At 41.7% G+C, this 22,871-nt stretch overlaps 2 protein-coding genes across 6 annotated transcripts in view; one reads left to right on the top strand and one right to left on the bottom strand.

Annotated features, from left to right (window-relative positions):
• The window catches only part of LOC108081958 (uncharacterized), a 125,085-nt gene that overhangs the window by 86,094 nt on the left and 16,120 nt on the right, over window positions 1–22,871 (bottom strand). Inside the window, exons 1-2 of one of the 2 annotated variants that reach the window (XM_070285210.1) lie at window positions 3,183–3,333; window positions 2,201–3,109 (exon numbers count right to left, since the gene is read on the bottom strand). In XM_070285210.1, the coding sequence (XP_070141311.1) occupies window positions 2,201–2,949 (749 nt within the window). In that variant the 5' untranslated portion in view covers window positions 2,950–3,109; window positions 3,183–3,333. Of the gene's footprint in view, window positions 1–2,200; window positions 3,110–3,182; window positions 3,334–22,871 lie in introns of those variants that run through there. The other variant, XM_041775681.2, reaches the window with a different exon arrangement.
• LOC108074606 (cGMP-dependent protein kinase 1) lies at window positions 5,418–19,809 on the top strand. 4 transcript variants are annotated; one of them, XM_070285218.1, is made up of 11 exons: window positions 5,418–5,505; window positions 7,503–7,926; window positions 14,343–14,414; window positions 14,732–15,634; window positions 17,101–17,273; window positions 17,347–17,630; window positions 17,693–17,862; window positions 17,926–18,164; window positions 18,225–18,542; window positions 18,602–18,833; window positions 18,901–19,809. In XM_070285218.1, the coding sequence occupies exons 2-11, from the start codon at window positions 7,822–7,824 to the stop codon at window positions 19,414–19,416; spliced, it is 3,012 nt and encodes a 1,003-aa protein (XP_070141319.1). In that variant the 5' UTR covers window positions 5,418–5,505; window positions 7,503–7,821; the 3' UTR covers window positions 19,417–19,809. The 4 variants fall into 4 exon arrangements, with proteins under 4 accessions (XP_070141319.1, XP_070141317.1, XP_017022216.3 ...); XM_070285216.1 differs by having other exon boundaries at window positions 5,491–6,409; XM_017166727.3 differs by lacking the exon at window positions 5,418–5,505 and having other exon boundaries at window positions 18,901–19,060; window positions 19,116–19,809.

Genomic DNA, 22,871 nt, shown 5'->3' with positions numbered 1-22,871 from the left:
CAGTTGTATAGTTTGTTAAAATAAAATATTTGTTATAATAATAACAACCTTTTACTTTTAGCACTATTTTTTGATCCCCAACTGTAGACACATACTGACACTGTAGCCATCACGGAGTGGCGCTCCCAGCAAGTACAACAGTGGCGCAAAAAATTAATAAGCAGGGGAGGACTAAGCATACGCACTGGGTGCCACATAAAGTGGCAGGAAAGTCGCTCCGCCCCGCGCTTTTATCATCTATTTAGCATTCTCCGATGCTATGCATTTTTCGCACATTAACTTAACAAAGGAGATGCTGAAAACGAGTGCCATAAACGAGGATGCAGTGGGAGATTGAGCTGCCAGGCAGTGGGGTCCTGCAGGGGGCTTCCCCCGCCAGTCTCATCTTTAGAGTTGGGGTGGCATTTGACAACATGAGCATGACTGTTTCGTTGTTTATACGAGCTCGAGTACGAGTACTACGCAGCAGCTGTGATGCCTTGGCTGTGACACAAGTCACTTGACAACCCCGCACATTTCACTCGCTCCATCGTGCACTGAGAGAGATTTGGGGGGCTGTGTGTGGAGTAGGTCGGTTCGTGCCACACTTCGTTATCTGAGGCACGTAGGGAACGGAATGGAACGGGCCTTTGCTCATTTGCCTCCAGTTGGTAATTAAGTTACGGGCCGCTACGTGGCAGGCGCGAAATTTTATATATATTTTCAGGGGCACGGGAGCACTCTCTCTTTTGGCCGATGCAACTTCTCTAGTTCAGCTGTCACTTTTATATTAATTTCTCCAACCCCTCCGGTAAAACATTTCACTCTCGTTTCGACGTTGATATTAATATTCAATTAGCGCGGCCAAATGCGCGGCCTTGGGCCTTCAGTTGGCCAATTAATAATAATTATGTTAAGTAGGCGTCAAAGTTGCAACTTGGAGCTGCCAAAAGTTTTTGCGCAATTAATTTGATTTGTTTAACCTCCAGCGGGGTCACTGTCCCGCGTCCTGTTTACGCGTTAATTTCCCTAAAATGGTCTATTTGCCGACATTCGACTTTTTAATTGGATAACAATTGAAAATGTAATTAAATTCGGTCCGAGGCAAGGCTTTTCCTCGGGGCTTTTTCAGATTTATATGCTCCCCCTCTCTCTGCATTGGGCAGGCACTCCTCAATTAATCAAACCAGCAAAAAAAAAAAAAAGAGAAATACGAAACCCACGTCCACGACTTGTCACGGCATTGTACCGCAAGTCCTCGCCGTCGAGCTTGTCAAACTCAATTGCGGAGCTTATTCATAAAACCCACTCACTACCTGGATTTTTGCCGGCTGCCAGGGAAAATGCATCAAGCACACCGCTTTCCTTTTGACTTTCAACTTTTAGCGTGTGTATGCATACGTTTTGTACTTTTCTTTTCACTGACACGGGTTGCCATCCGTATCCGTCCATTGTCTGGCCCGGGACGAGGGCGGGATGCTTGTTTTCGGGCGCTCCACTTATTGAAAGATTACAAATGTATGACTCCCACTTGGTTTAGGTTGAGAGAGCCTTGAACCCCGCGTGCTCGACTCCTCCAATCCCGGCCCGAATGCAAAGCCCTTCCAGTGGAGCAACTTTACCAAAAGGGGCGAAAAGATTGATGTGCGAGCAGTTAACAGTTTCATCGGTTAGGTTACCTGCCGGTGATTTTCCGTGTGCTCGGATTTTGTCAGAACCGAACTGCGCTCTGGAAACCATGTGAATCTCGGGTCCGTTCTCAACCATTTTCACTTTCCCTTGCCATATTTTCCAAAAGGGTCGATGGGAGCCGTAAAAGTTTTTGCCGGCGCTTAAATATTCTACATGCTCCGGAGTCCGGACGCAGGTGCTCTTTGCCCACGGGAACTCAGCGTTGCAGACTGCCGGATCGCTTGAGTAGTTGAACTCAGAGCTTCCAAAAAAAGGGGCAATAAATGTTTGCAAAATACATCCCAGTCCTGGGTAGTTCATTTGGCAGCCAGTTATTAATTGCATTTTCAAAATGTTGAACAAACTTTTTCGAATGTCAAGCGATTTGTAAGTGATATATGTTTTTGGAGTTCAGAAAATTAATTAGGTTCTTTGGCAATGATACCTAAAAACTATTCTTTTATGATCTACCTTTTTAAAATAAACTCAGCTTTATTGTATTATTTATTATCGTTATTATCTTATATTTACTATAGGCTCATAGACTCACCTATAATCAGCAGTGGCATAGCAATCACCCAGGAAGCGGCACTGCAGGGCATTGCACTGCGACGTCTTCACCTCGTTCTGCACCTCGTAGGTAATATTGAACCCATAGACGTCCAGCAGGCGGTCCAGTGCCCGCAGATGGGTGCCATCCAACGTGGCCATCGTGAAGCGTATCTCCAGATACTGGCTGTGGAACTGCACCCACGTGGCCTGGGTGACATCGTCCTCGGTGAGCGTGAATACGCGATGGGCGGGCACCTTGAAGTCGTCGGAGTAGTACATGTACTCCGTAAACTTCAGACCGCTCAGCACATACAGCTGGGTCAGGTACACCACAATGGAGACATTCTGGCCCGTGGAAGGCAGATCGGAGGCATCGATTATCCAGACGCACTCGATTGGCGTGCCGAACCGGTGTGGGAAGTTGGGCGTCTGTATCACACCATGCCGCGCCCGCAGCATTCCGCCGCATCCTGAACTGCCTGCTCCGCTGGATGATGAGGAGGAGGGACCAGAAGAGTGGCCACCGGAGGAGGACTCTGCTCCGGCAAAGGCATTCAACGCAAAGTTATGCCCAGCTGCGGAGAAAGGCGGCGGCGGCGGCAGCGGAACGGCCGGCAGTTGGAACTTCTGATCCGCCACATGCTGCTGGTGGTTGACGGCGGCGACATCCGTCGTCTGGTGGGGCAGCACCGCCAGCGGCAGGAGCAGCAGCAGAATCAGCGGCAGGAGCCGGACGACGACGGTCATTGACCCGGCTTTGACTCCTCCAACTCCTGACTTATGAATGTTAGTATTTCTGCAGCCGGCAGATGGCCTATCATGCGCCAGGAGATCCGACGAGGACGTGGACTACTGCCGCGGCCCGGCAGTCACTCATTGACAGTTGGCCCATTTTTCGCGCAGGAACCTGCAAGTGGAGGAGTAAAAGAAAAAATAAGGGTGAAAAAGGAGAAAGATAAAGTCGAATTTTTAGTTAAAACCATTTTGACAGCTGTCGTTTGCATTTGAATAACTGCCGCCGGCTTTCCACGTTGGCGAGCCGTCGACTGTCAGCGGGAAAAAAGCAATTTGAAAATCCACTAAAGCGGCGAGCAGCTCGAGGAGCGCATCAATCATGGCTCCGTGGGCCATAAAACACAAACACAGCGCTCGCCGTCGCCGCTGCCGGCGAACATTTCTTTTCGGCCACCAAATTGTTTTTCCATATTTCCAGGATTCACTTTTTTCTAGCCCTAAGTGTATAGTTGAGGTCAAAAAAAGAGAGTTCAATTTTTTTTCGTAGCTCAATTCTGTCTATTACTCAAAATGGAGAAAGCTATTTTAGACATATCCAGAGATCACAGGAAACGCTACGGATTTGAAATCAATTGAATTTAAGTAAGTTCCGGGGGTTTGGGTTTGGAAAAAACCTACACCTAAGTTGTTGTCTTTATTTTATAGCTATATCTTTCCCTAAAAAATTGTGAATAACATTCAAAACTGTGGTTAAAAAACCATATATATTGCGTTGAATCCAGCAAAAGTCCTATTCCCGCTTTACCACTTCCAAAAGTAGTATATGTGAACTGTAAAAAATATATATCCATATACATTTCACTCAAAACTCCAATAGCAATTGCTAGTATATTGACAGCAGCTGTGCACTCGCTATCCTTTTGACTCTCTGATTCAGTTGGCTGTCGCAACCGACACGGGTTAATAAATATGCTTGCCACTCGGACCGGCCAAAGCCAAACAGGAATGCAATCAAAACTAATCAAATTCAAATAGATGTGACCGCGCTGCCACAGCTATGCAAACACACAGGCTATATAGTAATTAGGACGGGCTAATCGGATAAGTAAAAACTTGGGCAAAGCAAATCAAAATGCGGATTGCCACAAACCGTAGACAAGTTGTCAACAATTCCAGGCAAATGCCGCTGCCGGGGATCTGAATGCATAAATTATTTCGTATTCATAGTGTGTACACTGGGCTCTCTTTCTGTCCCTGTGTGTGTGTATGTGGTTAATAAGATTATGCAATAGAACTTCCTGCTGTGCCAGGAAATACCCGGACACACATATACTACACCCGTAGTATGTAGCAATTTATGTTTCTTCGGGCCCAAATGAGTCCGCACCGTCGACTACCGACTTTAAAGTGATGGCCTGACAAACTTTTGGCATCCGCTTCTGCTTTTCTTTCCGCTGCGAGGGTGTGGGTGTGTGGGTGTGTGTGTGTTAACAAGTTTAATCAAACGACAACGTCTGGAGATACGTGCATACTTTTAGGCGCAGCCCTCGAGCAGCATATGAGCACGTAGAAGGCCGCGGGGCTTGCTCGAATGTGGCCGAAGTCGAGGGTGAAAATGAGTTTTACTTTGAAATTGCTTTAGTTACGCATTTAAGGCATAATGAATAAAAACTCCGACGCCTTAAGTCGCGAACTTTGCATCTATCCGCACAACGCCCGGAGAATTCTAATTTGCGATGCCACAGCTCTGGTGATTCGGCAACCCATTTGATTTAAATTTTGTATTTTGCATAAGGAAAAAGGTTAGTGCTTTAATAATAATAAAAATGCAGTCAATTATTTATAATAATTTTTAAAAATAGTATGTAGCCAAAATGGTGTCATATTTGTCTTTTGAGGTAAATTTGCAAGGATAATTGATTACCTAAGGAGGGTTAAAAAAAAAGTACTTTTTAAAGTGTGGAATAAGTTGTATGTTTTTGAACTCTATCCTGTGGTTCTGTATCCTCAAAAGACCTATTTTCCGGATCTAATACCCTCTAACCAGACATTTCTTTAAACGAAAAGAAAAGGGAAAAGATCATAGGGAAGGATGGTTTGGATGTAGGCCAAAATACGATTTTTAAGGTTGTGAAAGCCAAAATATAATCTTTAAAAATGTAGCTTAAGATTCTACCCCAAAAGAGGTTACTAACCATATGTCAACCCTTACAAATTGATTACCTAGGGTTAGCAAGTATTAGAAAACAATTTTTAGAAGCTACTTACTAGCCAAGCCCCCCTCCTAGTGCGACTCCCATGTGCTTTGGGGCCAAAAGACCTTTAGTGCCGCGTTAACAGTGACGCCCGGCATACCCAACACTTCTCCATAGATAAGGCGCTAGGCAGGCACTCGACTCCAACTGATACCGATAAACATAAAGCTAGGCGGCAGTCGCCGTCGCAGTCGCTGTAGACGGCGCTGCTGGCGTCGGAGTCGGCGTTACCGCGTCGAGCAAATTGCCAATTTAAATTGGCCGCGTTAAATTAGTCGAGTTATCAGCCTCCACGGCGGCAGGTGTGCGGAAGGTATAAACGGATCGGCGTGGCTCTCACCGAAGTACTCAAACCCCCTCCCCCCAGGCACCACCGGGGCAGCCTTGGGGCTCCGCAGTCAAAGTGATTCCGAAGTGATTCAGACCCGAAATGGCCTACATGCGGCGGAAGTTGTTACGTGCGATCTTGTTAAATGACCAAAACGTTGTGGTTTTTTAGGAAGTTCGAATAGCACGATATATGTATTCCCAAAAAATTCCAGGCCATTACCAAGTGTCCAAGTGTCCAGTGAATTAGTGACATGCCAGTTCGGCGTGAACGGCTCAAGTGGTCGGCGGAAAAGTGAATTTCAAGTGTTTCAAATGAGAAATATAGTGAAATATCCATATTATTTCCATTCCAAAAGTTATTTCCATTCATTTTGACAAATTGAAAGTCAACAAAATATATCAATCATCTTGAAGTTCCCTGATATTGATATCTAATCAAAAGATATGGCTGACATATTCTCAAACAACTTCGGGGAAACATTTGAGTGTTTTAGTGAAAAATAACGCATGCGTCAGACCATTAAAATAATTCGTTGTTGTTTTTTAATCTTTTTTTGTTTAAGGGTTATGGTCAAACATACATTTCCTAAAAGTTTTTGGAAATTACGTGAACTTTACCTTTGTGCGGCCATAAAAAAACCAAAAAAAAAAAAAACGCTTATCGGAGAGAACCCCGTAAAGTTCCCTTGGACAAAAACAGTCGTCAACTTTATGTTAGATCAATAAACGAAATCAAAACCAACGGAGAAGAAAGAAATCAGGCAATAACTTCATTATGAAATGCAATGAAATACCAGCATTAAAAGCCAGCGAGGAACAACAAGTAAAGAAGAGGAAAAGTGTGCTGATAACTGCAAACGAAAATGTCAATAAATTAATATAAATGAGTGAGTGACTCGTGACTGGCGGCTCTGGCCATTCTCTAGGGCCTTTCTCCGGTCGTTGTTGCTACTCTTTTTGCTTTTTGTATTTTGTTTAAAAAGCGAATCATGGCTGGGAAAGCAAAACACAAACCAGCGGGGACCCGGAGTTCTTTATTTTCCGATTGCTCGGTCCGTTATCGGCCAATCGTATAAGGAAATACAATACAATTCGCTGTTGATATACCGTACATACTAGTATATAGAAGTGTATATAAGTGTGTAATTTTTGAGACCAGCAAATTTGTTAATATTCCAAGCCGCGGGCATTCGGCAATCCCCTAGCATTGTTGCCGTTCTTTGGGGCGGCCGTTCAAGGCATTTGTTTTAGAGCTTTTGGCCAAACAATGAAAATCCCCCCGCATAAATAGAAAACAATTAGGCATTTGAGACGATAAGAGGCCCCAATGATAAAAGCCAGCAAGCACTCTGACTCATCCGGAGGAGCTGGTGCCACTTTTGCTCTGAGGCGGTAATTAAGGCAGCCCGTTTCTCTGGCCGGCATCGTTTTTGAACTTTGAAACTTTTGTTCGCCAACAAACAAATTTATCAGATGCAAAGCAAATGCTGCCTTCACTTTCTGGGACAGTTGATAAACGGATGTGGTCAACCCAGAATTTAGAGCGCCACTCCCAGATCCTTTTGTTTTGTGTTGCCAAACTGAAGGCTGGTGGCTTTGATGGCAAGCACAATCTCCGGCTGGTTGGTTTATCGAGTGCAAGTTTCTAGTTTTCTCTGAAAGAGGGTTTTAAGCCTCACGAAAAGTCATCTACAGCTTCAAGTACTTTTTAAACATTTTCGGAAACTGATTAAGTTAACTTAATAAGATATTATTGTATTGACTAAACTCAAAGCAATAATGTCTTCAAATTTCTAAATATTTGAATTTGAGTTTTGAAATTTTCACTTGTTAACAACATTCAATGTGAAATTTTCTTTATATTTTAAAGAGTACAAATTTGTATTTGTATTTCTAAAAAAAAAACAACGACAACAAGCCTGATAATGCCGATAAGATTTTTTTCTTAAAATCTATAAAAAAGACTTTCCCCCTCTATAGACGAAGCTAATCAACTTAAAGCAAATGAGTATTCAATGTACCGAAGTAAATCGAAATAATAGTCGAAGCATACATAATCCGCGACAATTGCAACCGAACACAACAAATTTATAGCCGCAATTAAATCCTCGACCATAAATCACGGAATATGGCCGGGGCAATCAAAGTGTTTAACCCACACGCATCGGCAGCCGCAGCCAACGATTTGAGATAAAAGAGAGCGCGAACCCCTAACCACGGCCAATATAGCAATTGCCTTATATATCTACATATATCCACAAGGAACTACACACAAGGATACATATCCTTAGGCGACAATATGGCCTGCTTTCCCCGACTTTTCCATCATCGCAGTAAAAACAAATTTACCCCCGCCCAAGATGAGAACACCGATACGATACTCAACACACAAGATAGCCCCGTGGTGAGTTCCGCGTGCCACAGATCACGCTCTGGTATTGCACTTGTCTGATAAGTCCCGCTGATAAGTTCATCAAGTGCTTAATTAAGTTAATCGGGGCGGCGAGAAAAAACCATAAATAATGTGTAGCGAAACAGAAAATAAAGTGCAAATAATTGGTTTGGTTACGACATGGAAGGTACTCTGTGATAAATGTTTGTGAATATTTAATTGAAGCAATAAATGATGGTATTTGTCGCGGGGAACCCCAGAAATAGAAGTGGGTTTAGGCTTTACATTTGTATACTAAGAATTTGTTGAGAAACCTATATAAATGATATTAATTTTAAAGCCTATTTCCTATTTAAATTTACTTGATTAAAGGAAAATGAGAGCACTAGAGTTTTACAAACCCTAAAAAGCTTAACGAATGCCATACAATATTTTATTTAATTAGGTAAAAAAAATTTAGAATATGTTTGTTTCTAACTGACTTACTAACCCATATATATCTTTTGTTTTCCTCTTGTTTATTTACAACCGAAAATAACCTTGTCCCCCCTGGATATAGGGTATTGAATCACGCTAAAATGCCTTTGGAGCGAAACCTTGTTTCCCTTATCATTAATTTTTTCTGCCCATGACGTTCACTTTTTAACAGGCTTATCTCACCAGGCACAAAAAACTGGGGAAAAAACACGAGTGCAGAATCTTTAATGCCCATTGATTCCCACATATGTTTGTATGTAATATATTTTTTCATTTATTACTGGAAAAATAATATGGTAGATGGGTGCAAAAAACCAAAGATATTGTTATTTTTGTTACAATAACCTTGTTGTTTGTATTTCCCCCATTCAAAGAATATTTTTTGATTGATGAAAGACAGGAAACCTTGTGCCATATAGCAGAATCGCATAAACACACATATATTTGCATATTATTCTCTCTACAAATTGGTCACATGGCCACATGAAAACTTATCGAAACTAGTTCAATCTGCACGGCACTTGACTTTCTGCAATCTTGGCGTTTCATCAATAACAAACATTCTGCGAAGAGTCGTCGCTGGTATTAGATATGCAAAAATATGATAAGCATGCATATAAATAGGTGTGGGAAAAACAGAAGTAGCTGAGAGTCATACTCCCGAACTCATGCATAAATCCAGAAGGGAAATCTGTGCTGTGAGTGCGAGCAGCTTGCAGCCGGAGAGCTCCAAATGACGTATAAATATGCAGGATCCGTCGGATGTCCCGGCTATCTGTAGGAACATCTGTATGTGTGCGTACATCTGACATGGTTCTAGGCGCGGGAACGACATTGAACGTGATTGCACGCACCAGCTTACACGTCACAGTAATTCTAAATAACTGCGGGACGTTCGGGGCCAAAGCCGTTAGAAAAGCAAACGCCCTTCGGCGAGGAATGCTGGAAATGGCTTAGACTGGAAGAACGAGTGTACACTGTAAGGAAAAGGTGTTAATATCAAATGTAGAACAGCATAGCAAAAAAAATGTCATATCAATAAGCTTGTTTTAAATGTTAGAAATATCCAACAACTATTTTGATTCTCTTCAAGGGGATATAGAATATATCGAAGTTAATAAAATATAGTTAAACCTTTTTCATACATTTAAAAATCGTATTATTCTATGTGCACTAAAGACGTTCTTCGAAATCCAAGAAGCCCTTTCATTTCCATCTTCCCAAGAAAAAAAAATGCCGCCTTCAAGTGCAGGCTGGGCGGGCGTCAACCTTATCGCTGACTTTATCGCCAAAAACAGAATTCGGCGCTTCCGTGGGAAAACGGAAAACCTGTCAAAATGCCGTCGTTTAGGTCGATTAGCATATCAAAGCCGAGCCAGCCAGGCGACTCGCAAATTGACACGTGTTTATTTATGCCTGCACTAGGCCCCCAAAACAGGTCTGAATATTTCATTAGGGCCCACGCCAATTGAAAGATAAGATGTGAGAGCTTTCCCCATGGGTGAGCTCAAAATATGTATGGCAAAACTTTTAAACGGGGTGGAAAATTAAAAACAAAAAACCTAAAAAAAAACAAGAAAGAAAGCTAACTTTGGCCAGCCAAAGTTTGTATACCCTTGCAGGTAACAATTAAAATATATCATAACTAAGCCAAAAATGCATTTATTTCGATTCGGAAAGCAGTTTTGTGTTAGTTTTTGTTAATTTAAAAAAACTGCATACCAAATTTAAAATTTTAAGAAATCAAAAATTTTGGCCATTTCAGCTAGTTTTAATGATGTAACCCCTTATCAAATTTCGCAAAAATGGCCAAATTATCGATTTCTTCCGGACATGTCTAGAATGATTCGCATGTTAATGCTGATCAAGAATATATATGTTTTATGGGGTCGGAAATGATTCCTTGACTTGGAAAAATATTATTTTGTATTATAAAATCTGATTTTTATACCCTTGCAGGGTATTATAATTTCAGTCAGAAGTTTGCAACGCAGTGAAGGAGACGTTTCCGACCCTATAAAGTATATATATTCTTGATCAGCATCAACAGCCGAGTCGATCTAGCCATGTCCGTCTGTCCGTCTGTCCGTCTGTCCATCTGTCCGTCTGTCCGTCTGTCCGTCTGTCCGTCTGTCTGTTTCTACGCAAACTAGTCCCTCAGTTTTAAAGCTATCTGAATGAAACTTTGTATAGGGTCTTCTATATACTCTCACTGCTATATATGTCAGAACGGGCCGGATCGGACGACTATATCATATAGCTCCCATACAAATGTTCGATAAATTTTTAGAAAAAAAATTATAACTTAGCTGTTTTTCAACATTTTTGCACCATTTTTTAGATATGGCCATTTTATATTATCCGAAAAGTGCTTGTCAAACTGTAAAAGTTGAATCTCACTTGGACCAGTGCTTCTCAAACTGTAATCTGAACTTCCGCCTAAAAGATGCCACGTTTTTAATAGAAAACCCCAAAAGTATGCTTTAATTTTTTAATAATGCTAATGAGCATCACAGATGCAAGTGAGCAAAATTTTTCATTCAATTTGGCCGCTTTCCAGACTGGGGTAACAGGCGAACAGAAACCAGCAGCAAGCAACTGAAAACTGGTATAAACTGTTATAAAAACTTTTGGGCAAATATAATAATTGGTATAAACTGTTATATTTCATTTTATGCATTTATACCTATTTGTTGCCGACAACAACAGCTTGATGGCAACAACAACCCCTTTACAACAACATCCCTGCAGCAGTCCATACAAATTTCTGAAATTTTCCATGCAAATTGCCCGTTTCCCAAATTGGGATAACAGGCGAACAGAAACCAGCAGCAAGCAACTGAAAACTGGTATAAACTGTTATAAAAAGTCCAAGTTTCGAACCATTGATCTTGGAGTAAGCGAAGACTCAAACCAGATGTGACCATATTGTACATTTTTTGGCTAAAATGTTGCTTAAATGCACCTGGGCACACTGAATCTGACTTTGCATCAGTGATGCTCATCTATCTATTTTGTCCCAATAAAGAAATATAGCTAGATGGGCATCACTGCTATTACGCCTGATATATTGCCTCCCAATATTGCAAAATAGCTACATGAGCATCACTGATGCAAAGTCTGATTTTACAGCCTCCCAATATTGCAATATAGCCAGATGAGCATCACTGCCATTAAGCCCGATTTTATAGCCTCCCAATATTGCAATATAGCTAGATGAGCATCACTGATGCAGATGAGCATCACTGATGCAGATGAGCATCACTGATGGAAGTGAGCATCACTGATGGAAGTGAGCATCACTGATGGAAGTGAGCATCACTGATGGAAGTGAGCATCACTGATGGAAGTGAGCATCACTGATGGAAGTAAGCATCACTGATGGAAGTGAGCATCACTGATGGAAGTGAGCATCACTGATGGAAGTGAGCATCACTGATGGAAGTGAGCATCACTGAAGGAATTGAGCATCACTGATGGAAGTGAGCATCACTGATGGAGATGAGCATCACTGATGCAAGTGAGCAAATTTTTTCATTCGATTTGGCCGCTTTCCAAACTGGGGTAACAGGCGAACAGAAACCAGCAGCAAGCAACTGAAAACTGGTATAAACTGTTATAAAAACATTTGGGCAAAAATAATAATTGGTATAAACTGTTATATTTCATTTTATGCATTTATACCTATTTGTTGCCGACAACAACAGCTTATGGCAACAACAACCTTTTTACAACAACATCCCTACAGCAGCCAATCCAAATTTCCGAACATTTCCATGCAAATTGCCCGTTTCCCAAATTGGGGTAACAGGCGAACAGAAATCAGCAGCAAGCAACTGAAAACTGGTATAAACTGTTATAAAAAGTCCAAGTTTCAAACCATTTCGGAGCCGGCTGAAGTAAGCGGAGACTCAAACCTTTTGAATCCAAATTTAGGTGTTATTTTACAACTGCACCTGGGCACACTGAAACTGATCGTCGTTAAATTCAAATTTGACAGTTAAATTCAAATTCAAATTTGGCAGTTAAAATATTTAAAAAAATTTTTTAAATTCTAAAAAAATTTTAAAAATCTAAAAAAATAAGTTAAAATATTAGAAAAAAATTTTAAATCTAATTTGAGACATGAGCTTCTGGTATTTTATCAGAATTTTGGTATAAATTTTATGAAAATCGGACGACTATATCTTATAGCTGCCATAGGAACGATAGGGAAAGTAATAGACAAAATTATAACTTCGTTGTTTTTCAACGTATTTTCATTTACTTTAAGACATGAGCTTATTTCAGAATTTTGGTAACAATATTATGAAAATCGGACAACTATATCATATAGCTGCCATAGAAGCGATCCGTAGATGTAGAGAAAATGTAAAGCTGGGAATGTATAACTGTAACTTTCAAACTGTAAACATAATAAGTATAGGTAAAATGTTATGAAACTCTGTTTAGTGTCTGTTTTCGGCATTATAATTTATGATATAAATATGAAAACCAATCTGCAAGGGTATACAAACTTCGGCGAGCCGAAGTTAGCTTCCTTTCTTGTTTTATATTAAAAAACTACATGATTTTTTTTTTAATTAAAAATATCATAACTCGGCCAAAAGAGCATTAATTTCAAATCGGAAAACTGTTCTGTGCAAGATTTTCTACAGTTAATAAATCTGCATACTTCATTTAAAAATTTTGAAAATTCAATTTTTTATCAAAATCAAAAATTTTAATGATGTAACCCCTTATAAAATTTTGCAAAAATGGACAAAAAATCGATTTCTTCCTGACATATCTAGAAAGATTTCCCTGTGGATGCTGATCAACAATATATATGGTTTATGGGGTCGGAAACGTCTCCTTCACTGCGTTGCAAACATCTGACTGAAATTATAATACCCTGCAAGGGTATAATAAAACGAACCTACCGCAATATTCCCCAAACAAGCTGTGTGCTTTCCGAGGCTATAAGGTCGATGAGAAAATACACTTTCTTATTTATATTTTAAATATAATAAATTATGAAATAATAATTAACTGGCAAAGTAGTTTCTAATGTCCTTGAAATGTTTATAAAAGGTATTAGAAAAGAAACCATATATGCATTTTCAAGTAATTTTATATGCCATAAATATTCCCTGCATCCCTCATAAATATTTATATGACATTATTATCTATATTTCCTTTTTTAAATTCAAAGCAAAAATATCTTAACTTCACACCACACTCTTAGTGTCAGTCACTTTTGACTAGAATGCAAATCAGAAAGCCAAGATTGAATAATAAGTTGGTTGCACACACTAAAATACCTATGTATATTTATGGAAATTCGTGAGATTTGCTCAAAGCCTGACTATCATCGCCAGTTTAAGCCAATCAATCTAGGAATAGTGGCCAGGAAATCCTCAACTGACGTGTTGAAAAGGCCAAACAAAAAAAGGACAGAAAACGGAAACTTCAGGGAACATAAAATAGGGAGAATAAAGCCCAGTATTTAAGGGACAAAATGGCAATGCAAATTCCTTGTTCGGTTGCCGGCTTAATGGAGGGTTACATTGACAATGGCAGCAGATCCAGAGATTGGTCAAAATAAGCCTTGGTAAGAGGTGTTAAGCATCAAATTATTTTTATGGGAAATGGAATGTACAGGAAAATCAAATCAGATATCAAAGATTAAGTGCCAAACTAACAAGTGACTAATAGCCTGATTTTCCAAGCATTTATTTCGTTTTCTTGAATTTACTTGTGTGAATTTACATTTGTGGAAAATGTAAAAACTGATTCTACTTATTTTGAGACTACGAAAGAAGCTAGTAATATATTAAAAATAACCTATAATGAAATTAAGATAAATAGAAAAAGGACGGTAAATAGTAAACTTATCATATTTTAGTGCTAAATCATAAATTGTATTACTAACTGTTGACTAAAACCTGGCCTCTTTCCTTTTCAACTAGCAAATTGGCCTGTACATTCGCCGCGAGGAAAAGCCACTGTACTCCCCCATAGTGACGCCCAGTGCCAGCGAGGTGAGTTACCGCGGAGCAACTTGCTCCACTCTGGCCTGTTCGTACGCTCTTTGCGGCACTCGACTAATATTTGCACACATGCTTGTATGTTTCTTATACTTTCAAACGATTCGCGCTGTACACAATAATATCGGCACAAAACACTTGTAAATATATACACACTGTCGACAACGCCTCCAATGTCCACCGAACACCGAACACTCAACTCTCAACACTCAACACTCGAAACTCAACACTGAACACCCAACACCCAATGCCGAAACTTTTGCACCGCTTTGTTTGTCTTGGTAAATGTTTGGTGCTGTTCCGGCCTCCAGGCCCAACTGCAACGGCTGAGACAGCAGCCCGCCTCCGTCTCCGTGGGCACCACCGCCTCCGCATCCCTGCTGGCATCTCCTTCGCAGCTGCAGCCGGTTGCCGAGAATGGCAGTGCAAACAATGGCCTGTTCCTCTCGAACAGGATCAGGCTGCAGCAGAAGGAGGAGAATGCGGCCTCTGTCAACGGCAACGCAATTAATGTCAAACGCTCAAATTCAAAATTAAAACCAGTCAAAGAGCGGCGACCCACCGCCCTGCCCTCCGAGGTGCCTAGCATCGAAGTGGAAGAGGTCCAGGAGGTGGGTGCTAATGCACATGCCTATGATGTCGTGGATGGCGGCAAGTCAAAACTCAAAGTGAATGAGAATGGCATAATTGATGAGGGCGGCACCGATGATGGTGATGGGGCCTTCGCCACAACACCTGGCACGGAGACAGAGTCCGAGGCGCCCGTAAAGTTTTTCATTGGTCACACGCAGGAACTAAGCGCCCACCAAACAGATGACACCTTGTCCTGCCAGAGCGGTGATACCAACAACAATAACAACTGCAGCAATAGCAGCAGCGAGGCCAAGCTGACAAATGGTTTCCTGCCACAGGAGCGACGGGAACAGGACAGTAACAGTAACGGCAACAGGAACAAGAGTCTCCACCTCGAGGCTCCGCCCCTTCGTGCCAAGAGCTCTAGCAATGTGTCACTCAATTATCCCCAGGCCAAGAGCCAGCCGGCAGACAGTCACCGTCGTCGACGTGTGTCCACGATGCCCGATATTAACATACCGCCGGCACCGCCGATGCCTCCGGAGCTCCTTGTGCCCGGCACACCGCTCCACTTGCGCAAGAAGCGGAGCGTGGAGCGTCCTGCACAGGACGAGCAAGCGGCGAATGCTGCGAATAATCAAGTAAGTAATGAGAGGGTGTGTGTCCTGCCAGATGACAGGACCGGCAACTGGCCAGAACTTTGCGGCTTTCGCACCATTTCCTCGACTATCAGTTAGTAGTGAGAAAGTGGCCAAGGGTTCTGGCTATCTATTATCAGTTAGTAAATAGGAGAGGTGCTGTAGCTAGTAAATGCTATCAATTCCTGATACTCTTTAAAAATTTTAATTTGAATTAAGTACTTTATTTATTTTAAAACTTTTAACCAGTCACCGTCACAACCAAAACTTTTTTGACTAAAAATCTAAATTAATTTTAGGAAGAACAATAACATTTGAAAAACTAAATTATATTGCATTTACATTTATTCACTAAATGTTGTTGTTGTCTGATTTATTTTCTAACCGCAATATAAATCTAGGTTGATAGGGTTTAACGAGAATGTAAATAAGTTGTAAGTATAATAAATGGTGTTCTCTTAATGCCTTTTTGTGAAACTTAAGATGAGGTTGGTTTAAACATATAAACCAAATACTTTATGGCCCTTAAGTGACTTTTTTTCTAAATAAATCAAAAACTTTACAATCTCTCTGCGACAGTCGAGATAGAAGTTTTTAAATTGGCAAACTGACTTTAAAGCAGCTTTAATATAGAATATTCCTCTTGCCTGTCTTATAATTAGGATTAAAAATAAATTAAAATATATTTAATTAAACGCGACAAGTTTTGTCTACAGATTTAAGGAAAGATCAGGGACAATCACAAGCCATGTGTCGAATAGCCACAATCTCCCACACTCTGTGTGTTTAGGGCAACTTTTATGTGAGAGTCAACGTACGTATCTAATGTTCCCCTACCCTCTTAACCTTATATTGCCCGGGGGCTCTCACAGAGAAAATGAAACTGGCAACAGCTGCTGACAATTGTACCGTGCGCTCGGCACACTTGTAAAAACAAGTTGAATGTTAATTGTTCGCCAACAGACACGAACTAAAACTTTCTCCCGAGCAAATAATGCCGTTCCCCCTGCCACTACTGCCACTGCTTGGATCTGCTCTGGGATATATCTGCTGCATTGGCAGAGTCTGTGGCTAATCAGCCCTTAGCCGGCTGGCTTCCGGCACGGAATCTGTTGCTGATTCAGCGAAATGGGCTTCTTACGGCGGAGTTTTCAAGACCATATGCCCGAACTGCTGCCTGAAAGCGTTTATTTTCAGGTACTGTTTGTGGCTAGTTGCGCTCTTAGCCGAAACGGCAAATGCATGTAATGGCACTGGGATTGCCCATAGAGGTTAATGGTAAAGAATTTGAGATTGGGAAATTTAAAGATCGAAACTTTAGGGAAAACTAAGCCTAGTCTTAATTCACTTGAAACCATTTAAATCCGTCTTCAAACGGCTTGCAATCTCAGCTCTTATCAACCAAATAATAAGTATTATTTCCCTTTCTGTATATCTTTTGTCTGGCAATTTCACACGAAAACTACCAGGATCAAATAGCAAGGCCCAAGGAGAGCGGCGGGGGAGACGAGAGCAAGAGTGGAAAATCCAGCGATTCCTCGTCCCCGAAGGCCCAGCGCGTGGAAGGTGGCCTCATCCATGTCCGACCGAATTTCCCCATTCGAGGCGACATTGAAATCGAATTTATTGCCAAGGACGAAGTGTAAGTGAAGCAGAATTAGAGAGAAAGACAAACGAACGAGACGCGGTTATTACCCCATGAATCCGCTTCGCAGCACACGCAATCTCATACGAACGGCCATTGAGCGCAATGATTTCCTCAATAATCTAATGGACAAGGAGCGCAAGGAGATGGTTATCAATGCAATGGCCCCGGCGAGCTACAAGAAGCACAGCCTCATCATCCGGGAGCACGAGGATGGATCCGAGATATACGTGTCCGCGGAGGGTCAGTACGATGTTATCCGGGCGGGTCAGCTCGTGGGTAGCTTTGGTCCCGCAACGGTATTCGGTGAACTGGCCATCCTTTACAATGCCCCCCGCCAGGCCACCATCAAGGGTGAGTCCCGAATTTCACCCAATCTAAAAAGGAAAAGAAGTAGTTCATTCGGAACTTTATAGCCTCAACGGATGCACGCGTCTGGAAAATTGCCCGCGAAACCTTTAGGGCCATCATGCAAATCTCTGGGTCCAAGGAGCGCGAGGAGAACCTGCAGTTCCTGCGGTCAGCTCCTTTCTTGCAGGAGCTCGACCAGAGTCTGCTGCACAAGGTCGTAGATCTCCTGCAGAGGGTAATATATCAGCGGCCATGTCGAAGCCCTAAATCAGTACTAGCTTTTCCTTTGTCCCCCTAGAAATTCTACGAGACCGACACCTGTATTGTGCGCGAAGGCGAATTGGGCAACGAGTTCTACATCATCCGCTGCGGAACTGTGACCATAAAGAAGCAGGACGAACAGAAGCTGGAACAGATTGTGGCCAAGCGGAAGCGGGGCGACTACTTTGGCGAGCAGGCGCTGCTCAATGCGGACGTGAGGCAGGCCAGTGTGTATGCCGATGCCCCGGGTACCGAGGTTCTCGTACTGGACAGAGAGTGAGTTCCACAGAAAGGAACTTCCGTTACCCTAAATAATTTTTAAAATATTCGTTTTAGAGCCTTCATTAGCTATTTGGGCACAATCAAGCAGCTGCGCGAAAAACCCAGTCAGCGGAGTGACACCAGCGGAAGAAGCAGCAACAAATCCCTGGAATTCGATAACGAATACTCCCAGGTGGCCATTTCGGAGCTGAAGAAGATCGCCACTCTGGGCTGCGGAGCCTTTGGACGCGTCGACCTGGTGTCCTACAACCAGAAGGCATTGGCCCTGAAGATAATCAAGAAAATCGAGGTGGTCAAGCAGGATCAAATAGAGCACGTTTACAACGAGAAGAACGTAATGAATAAGTGCCGGCACTCGCCCTTCATAGTAGAGTAGGTCGTAACTCAACCCTAGCGCTGACTCGCCACGCTTAAATATAATTTCATTGCAGGCTATATCGCACGTACCGCAATGACAAATACGTTTACTTCCTAATGGAGGCCTGCATGGGCGGTGATGTGTGGACGGTGATGTCAAAGCGCCAGTACTTCGACGAGAAGACTGCCAAATTTATTGCCGGCTGCGTCGTCGAAGCGTTCGACTACCTGCACTCGCACCAGTTCATCTACAGAGACTTAAAGCCGGAGAACCTGATGCTGGGCACGGATGGTTACTGCAAATTGGTATGGATTAAGAAAGGGGTTTCCAGCTTTGTTGCAGAAGCTCTAGCTTTAATAATTTACTTGCCAGGTGGACTTTGGGTTTGCCAAGTTTGTGCGACAGAACGAGAAGACCAACACCTTTGCCGGCACCCCAGAGTACGTGGCCCCTGAAATTATCCTGGATCGTGGACATGATCGTGCCGTGGACTACTGGGCCCTGGGCATTCTGATATTCGAGCTGCTTGTTGGTAAAACCCCCTTCCGCGGCGTCAATCAAATTAAGATCTACCAGCAAATCCTCAGTGGCATTGATGTCATACACATGCCCTCGCGGATCCCCAAGTCTGCCCAGCACCTGGTCAAGCATCTCTGCAAGCAGCTGCCGGCGGAGCGGCTGGGTTACCAGCGCAAGGGAATCGCAGACATCAAGCGGCACAGCTGGTTCGAGAGCCTGGACTGGCAGCAGCTGAAGACCAAGCAGTTGACTTCCCCCATTAAGAGACCTCTAAAGAGTTGGAGCGATCTGCAGTACTTTGGGCCGTCGGGCGTGGAGAATGACTACGAGCCGCCGGAGGAGTTGAGCGGCTGGGACAAAGACTTTTGAAGGGATGGAAATTATGAAAACTTGGGTAAATCTTCAGATATTAGTTATATTAATCTGGACATAAGAACTTGGGCCCTTAAAAACCCCGCGTAGCAGCCATAACAATCTTGCATTAATTGAAAGCTTTGAAAATACTTTATTAAGTCTGTACCCATATGTTGTTGTATTTTTTATTATATTGTAAAAAGTTATATATTAGATATAGCCATAAGTTGAAGATAGCCTAGATTTTGTATGCGATTTACTAAACATGAACAACTATACCCTTTAACCAGGCTGAACCATACCTGTAGTAGAAAAGCAATTTCGAACTTACGAACTTTTTTAGAAGAAACTTATAAATTATTTGTAAAAGTATCCTGTAATAAATTAACAATTTATTAACTGTTTAAACACTTCTACTTCTTAAAATACTACCATGGTTTCACTGACATTATCCGAACTATGACCGAAAACTGGTCTTTCAAAGGCAAACAAGCAGATTCAATTAAGCTCTCTTTCTCCGAAATTTCTTCACTCTTTGTTTAGCCCACAAAGTAGCAAAACACAAGACAACTTTGTATCTAGGAGGTGCAACCTGGCACCAGGGGAACTCCAGGTACATTTATGCGGTTCCCCCAGTTGGCCAGGGTAACTTGTTGTGACGTTTATCGTTGAATGGCAGAATGGGTGAGAGAATGCCTGACAGAATGGCTTTCATCGAAGCCATCAATATCAGCAACAGTTCTTTGTCTTGGCCTTTATCATGCATAACGTCTTTATTGTCTTACATGAAGCTGTTGTGTTAAATTTTCCATTCAGTGAAATGTCAAACGAGCCGACAAAGCAATATGAACTAGGTTATGAGGAAATTGCATTTCCATTGAGAGATCTTAAATATGCGGTTCGGTGGTGCCTTAATTACCCAAAGAATTGATTGTAACAATGGCTCTCAAATAAACTATAAAGTAATATAATTTATTTTCTTTTGAAACCGTGTACGTTTGTCGCTAGAAGCTCTCAGACCGGATTTAAAACTTTCCAGACCCGCCCAGACCCTAGGACCAATCAATTGACATTCCGTTCAGTAATGCGGCGAAAAATTCAATTCAATTTGAGCTACGCATACAGAAGTTGAAATAAGCCAAGCCAACAACATGGTTAATCAATAATTTAGTACGAGGGCCGCCTTGGCGAATTGGTCAAAGGACGAGAGTAGGGTGCCATTCAAGGAAGCGGAGCGGAGCCCTTTTTCGCTGTAGACATTCGCACTCATTTAACAATTTTACGCTTCGTTTAAGAAACGTAAGAGGGATTGGCTGGGGCCAGTGAAGAGTTTTCTTTGATTCCCTGGAATTCTCTATACATATATATATTATATTTTTTTGCGGCCCCAAAACTTTGTGGGGAAATAAAAAGGCATTTGCATGGCTTTCTTAGTTAACCTTTTTCAACCGGGAACCGCCATCATTGCTGGAAAAACTAAGCGGCGGTTTCCCAGCTACGCCGAGCTTTCCCACTTTTCCTGGGCATTGACGGTTGAGCGCGCACAGTTTCCCAACGGAAATGATGACATTTCGTCTAACTTTGTCGCCGCGGTGTGCAGTCGCATAGAAATGCTGGAGGTGTCTAAGAAATGGCACATTTCATGCGGCATCGTTGAAATGAAAATTTTCACATTGCGGCGACGGCGACGGAAATTGTTGAAATGTTTCTCGGTTGTACGGTTCCTGCGTATTTTTTTTTTGGCTTGCTGGTAGCTGCCGCAAAATTGGAATTGTGGCCAAATGTTGTCGCCATCGCCTTTATTGATTTCCCCCACATACACTTACGGGTATTTTATTCGCTTTTTTCGCCCCGTTTTCCACTCCGGTTTGCTTTGCGGCTTTTTGCGTCGGAAGGAAGGTAGCAAAATGTTATTATCAATTATCATTTATTATTGCGGGGCATTTTTTCGCTTGGCCGGTTATATTTTCCTTTCCTTTGTTGCCATTTCCGTGAGACTCTTTATTTCTGTGTCTTATTATTCTAGAGAGAGAGAAAGAGGAAGCTCTGATCGATGATGGTGTTTTTGCGGCTTATTGGGGGGATATTGGCCACTGGTAGCATATTGTGTGGAGCCTTTGATTGCTGATTGAATTGTCTTATACTCTCCGCCTGCCTGTAGAGTAGTCCATGAATGTCCTTAGTCGAATTTAAATGTGTTTTGATTTCTATGTGCTTGCTTTTACTTTTCCTGTTCAACACACACTGAAACGAGTGTAGGCTGGCCTAGAATTCCTGCGAAACTTTTGCAATTCACCGAAACTCTGTTCCTAAAAATAAATAAACATATGACATGTTTTCGCCCAAATTGTTTAATGTTGTTCCATCAACTGTGCTGTACAAGGGTCTTGTATATTAAAGTGTATGTGTGTAGAAAAGGATTCTCTTTTCCCTAATTTAAAACCCAAGCTGGGTACAAAAACAGCGGATCTAATATATGCATGGCAATACACGACGATGACGACAACAGCTGCTGAACAAATTTCTATTGCTCCTCATACACGGACGTCTATTTATGAAAGTCCCTTGGAACCCATAGACCATAGAAATGCAAATTGTATGACAGCCTTTTCCGAGCTTGGCTTTAAACAAAAATTAGACCCTAATCAATGTAACTATTGTTTACTTTATATATGTATGTATATAAGGCATCTGGCGGAAGGGAAAAACTTGTGTTTAGCTGCCGACGACGGATATCTTGTATATTTTTTGTATTTTTCTGGGATGGAACTCGATTTATCTTGGAACACTTTTGACTTGGTAAATATTGTTTAGGCTACTAAGCAAAGGTTATCCGAAAAGCTGACCCAATTTATCAAGGCGGATTTTAGTTAAACAGGGAACACTCGAAAGAGTAAAATTTACAAGAGCTTGGTTTTATTAAGAGTAACATATATATGAAAAATCAACCTATTTAATTTGACGAATTTTAGAGTATTCTTTAAAAAGTATAAAAGGTTGTTTCTCATATTGCAAAGTCATTGGTATTCCTGACTTTCTGTGTTTGCAACTAAAAACCATTGGAAATTCTAGTATAACACAAGTAAGCTAATTAATCGGTCCCTTGTGTGCTTTTAGACTGTACATATTGCAGTCAGAAAGCTAATAAATACAAAAATGAACAAAGTGAATACGAGAAACATTAAAGTTATTATATAAATATATTCTTAAGGTAAGAGAACCCAATTGTTTACTATTCTTGTTAAAGAAAGTAAAAAAGATAACTTAAACGCTATCAAAGTCACAAGATCATAATGTAAACATTCAGGAAGCTGGAAAATAATCATACTTCAAACGACACTCATCGTTGGGAGTAACCCCTTTGTCAGGACTAAACAAATCGACACTGTCATTTCGCCTATAAAGCATACATTCATTCCCCAAATGAGCCAAGTCGTTGACCATTTTCCGTTCGCAAAACATGGACAAAC

Source organism: Drosophila kikkawai, chromosome 2L (assembly GCF_030179895.1).
Source record: "Drosophila kikkawai strain 14028-0561.14 chromosome 2L, DkikHiC1v2, whole genome shotgun sequence".
In the NCBI taxonomy this organism is placed as follows: Eukaryota; Metazoa; Arthropoda; class Insecta; order Diptera; family Drosophilidae; genus Drosophila; species Drosophila kikkawai.
This window is presented reverse-complemented; position numbering and strand designations above follow the sequence as displayed.

Excerpts from the sequence above, each read along its gene's own strand:
- LOC108074606 (XM_070285218.1), top strand. The coding sequence starts at position 7,822 with ATGGCCTGCTTTCCCCGACTTTTCCATCATCGCAGTAAAAACAAATTT. Across the intron at positions 14,415-14,731 it reads TGACGCCCAGTGCCAGCGAG|GCCCAACTGCAACGGCTGAG; the intron begins GTGAGTTACCGC and ends TCCGGCCTCCAG. Across the intron at positions 18,165-18,224 it reads GTTCTCGTACTGGACAGAGA|AGCCTTCATTAGCTATTTGG; the intron begins GTGAGTTCCACA and ends TATTCGTTTTAG.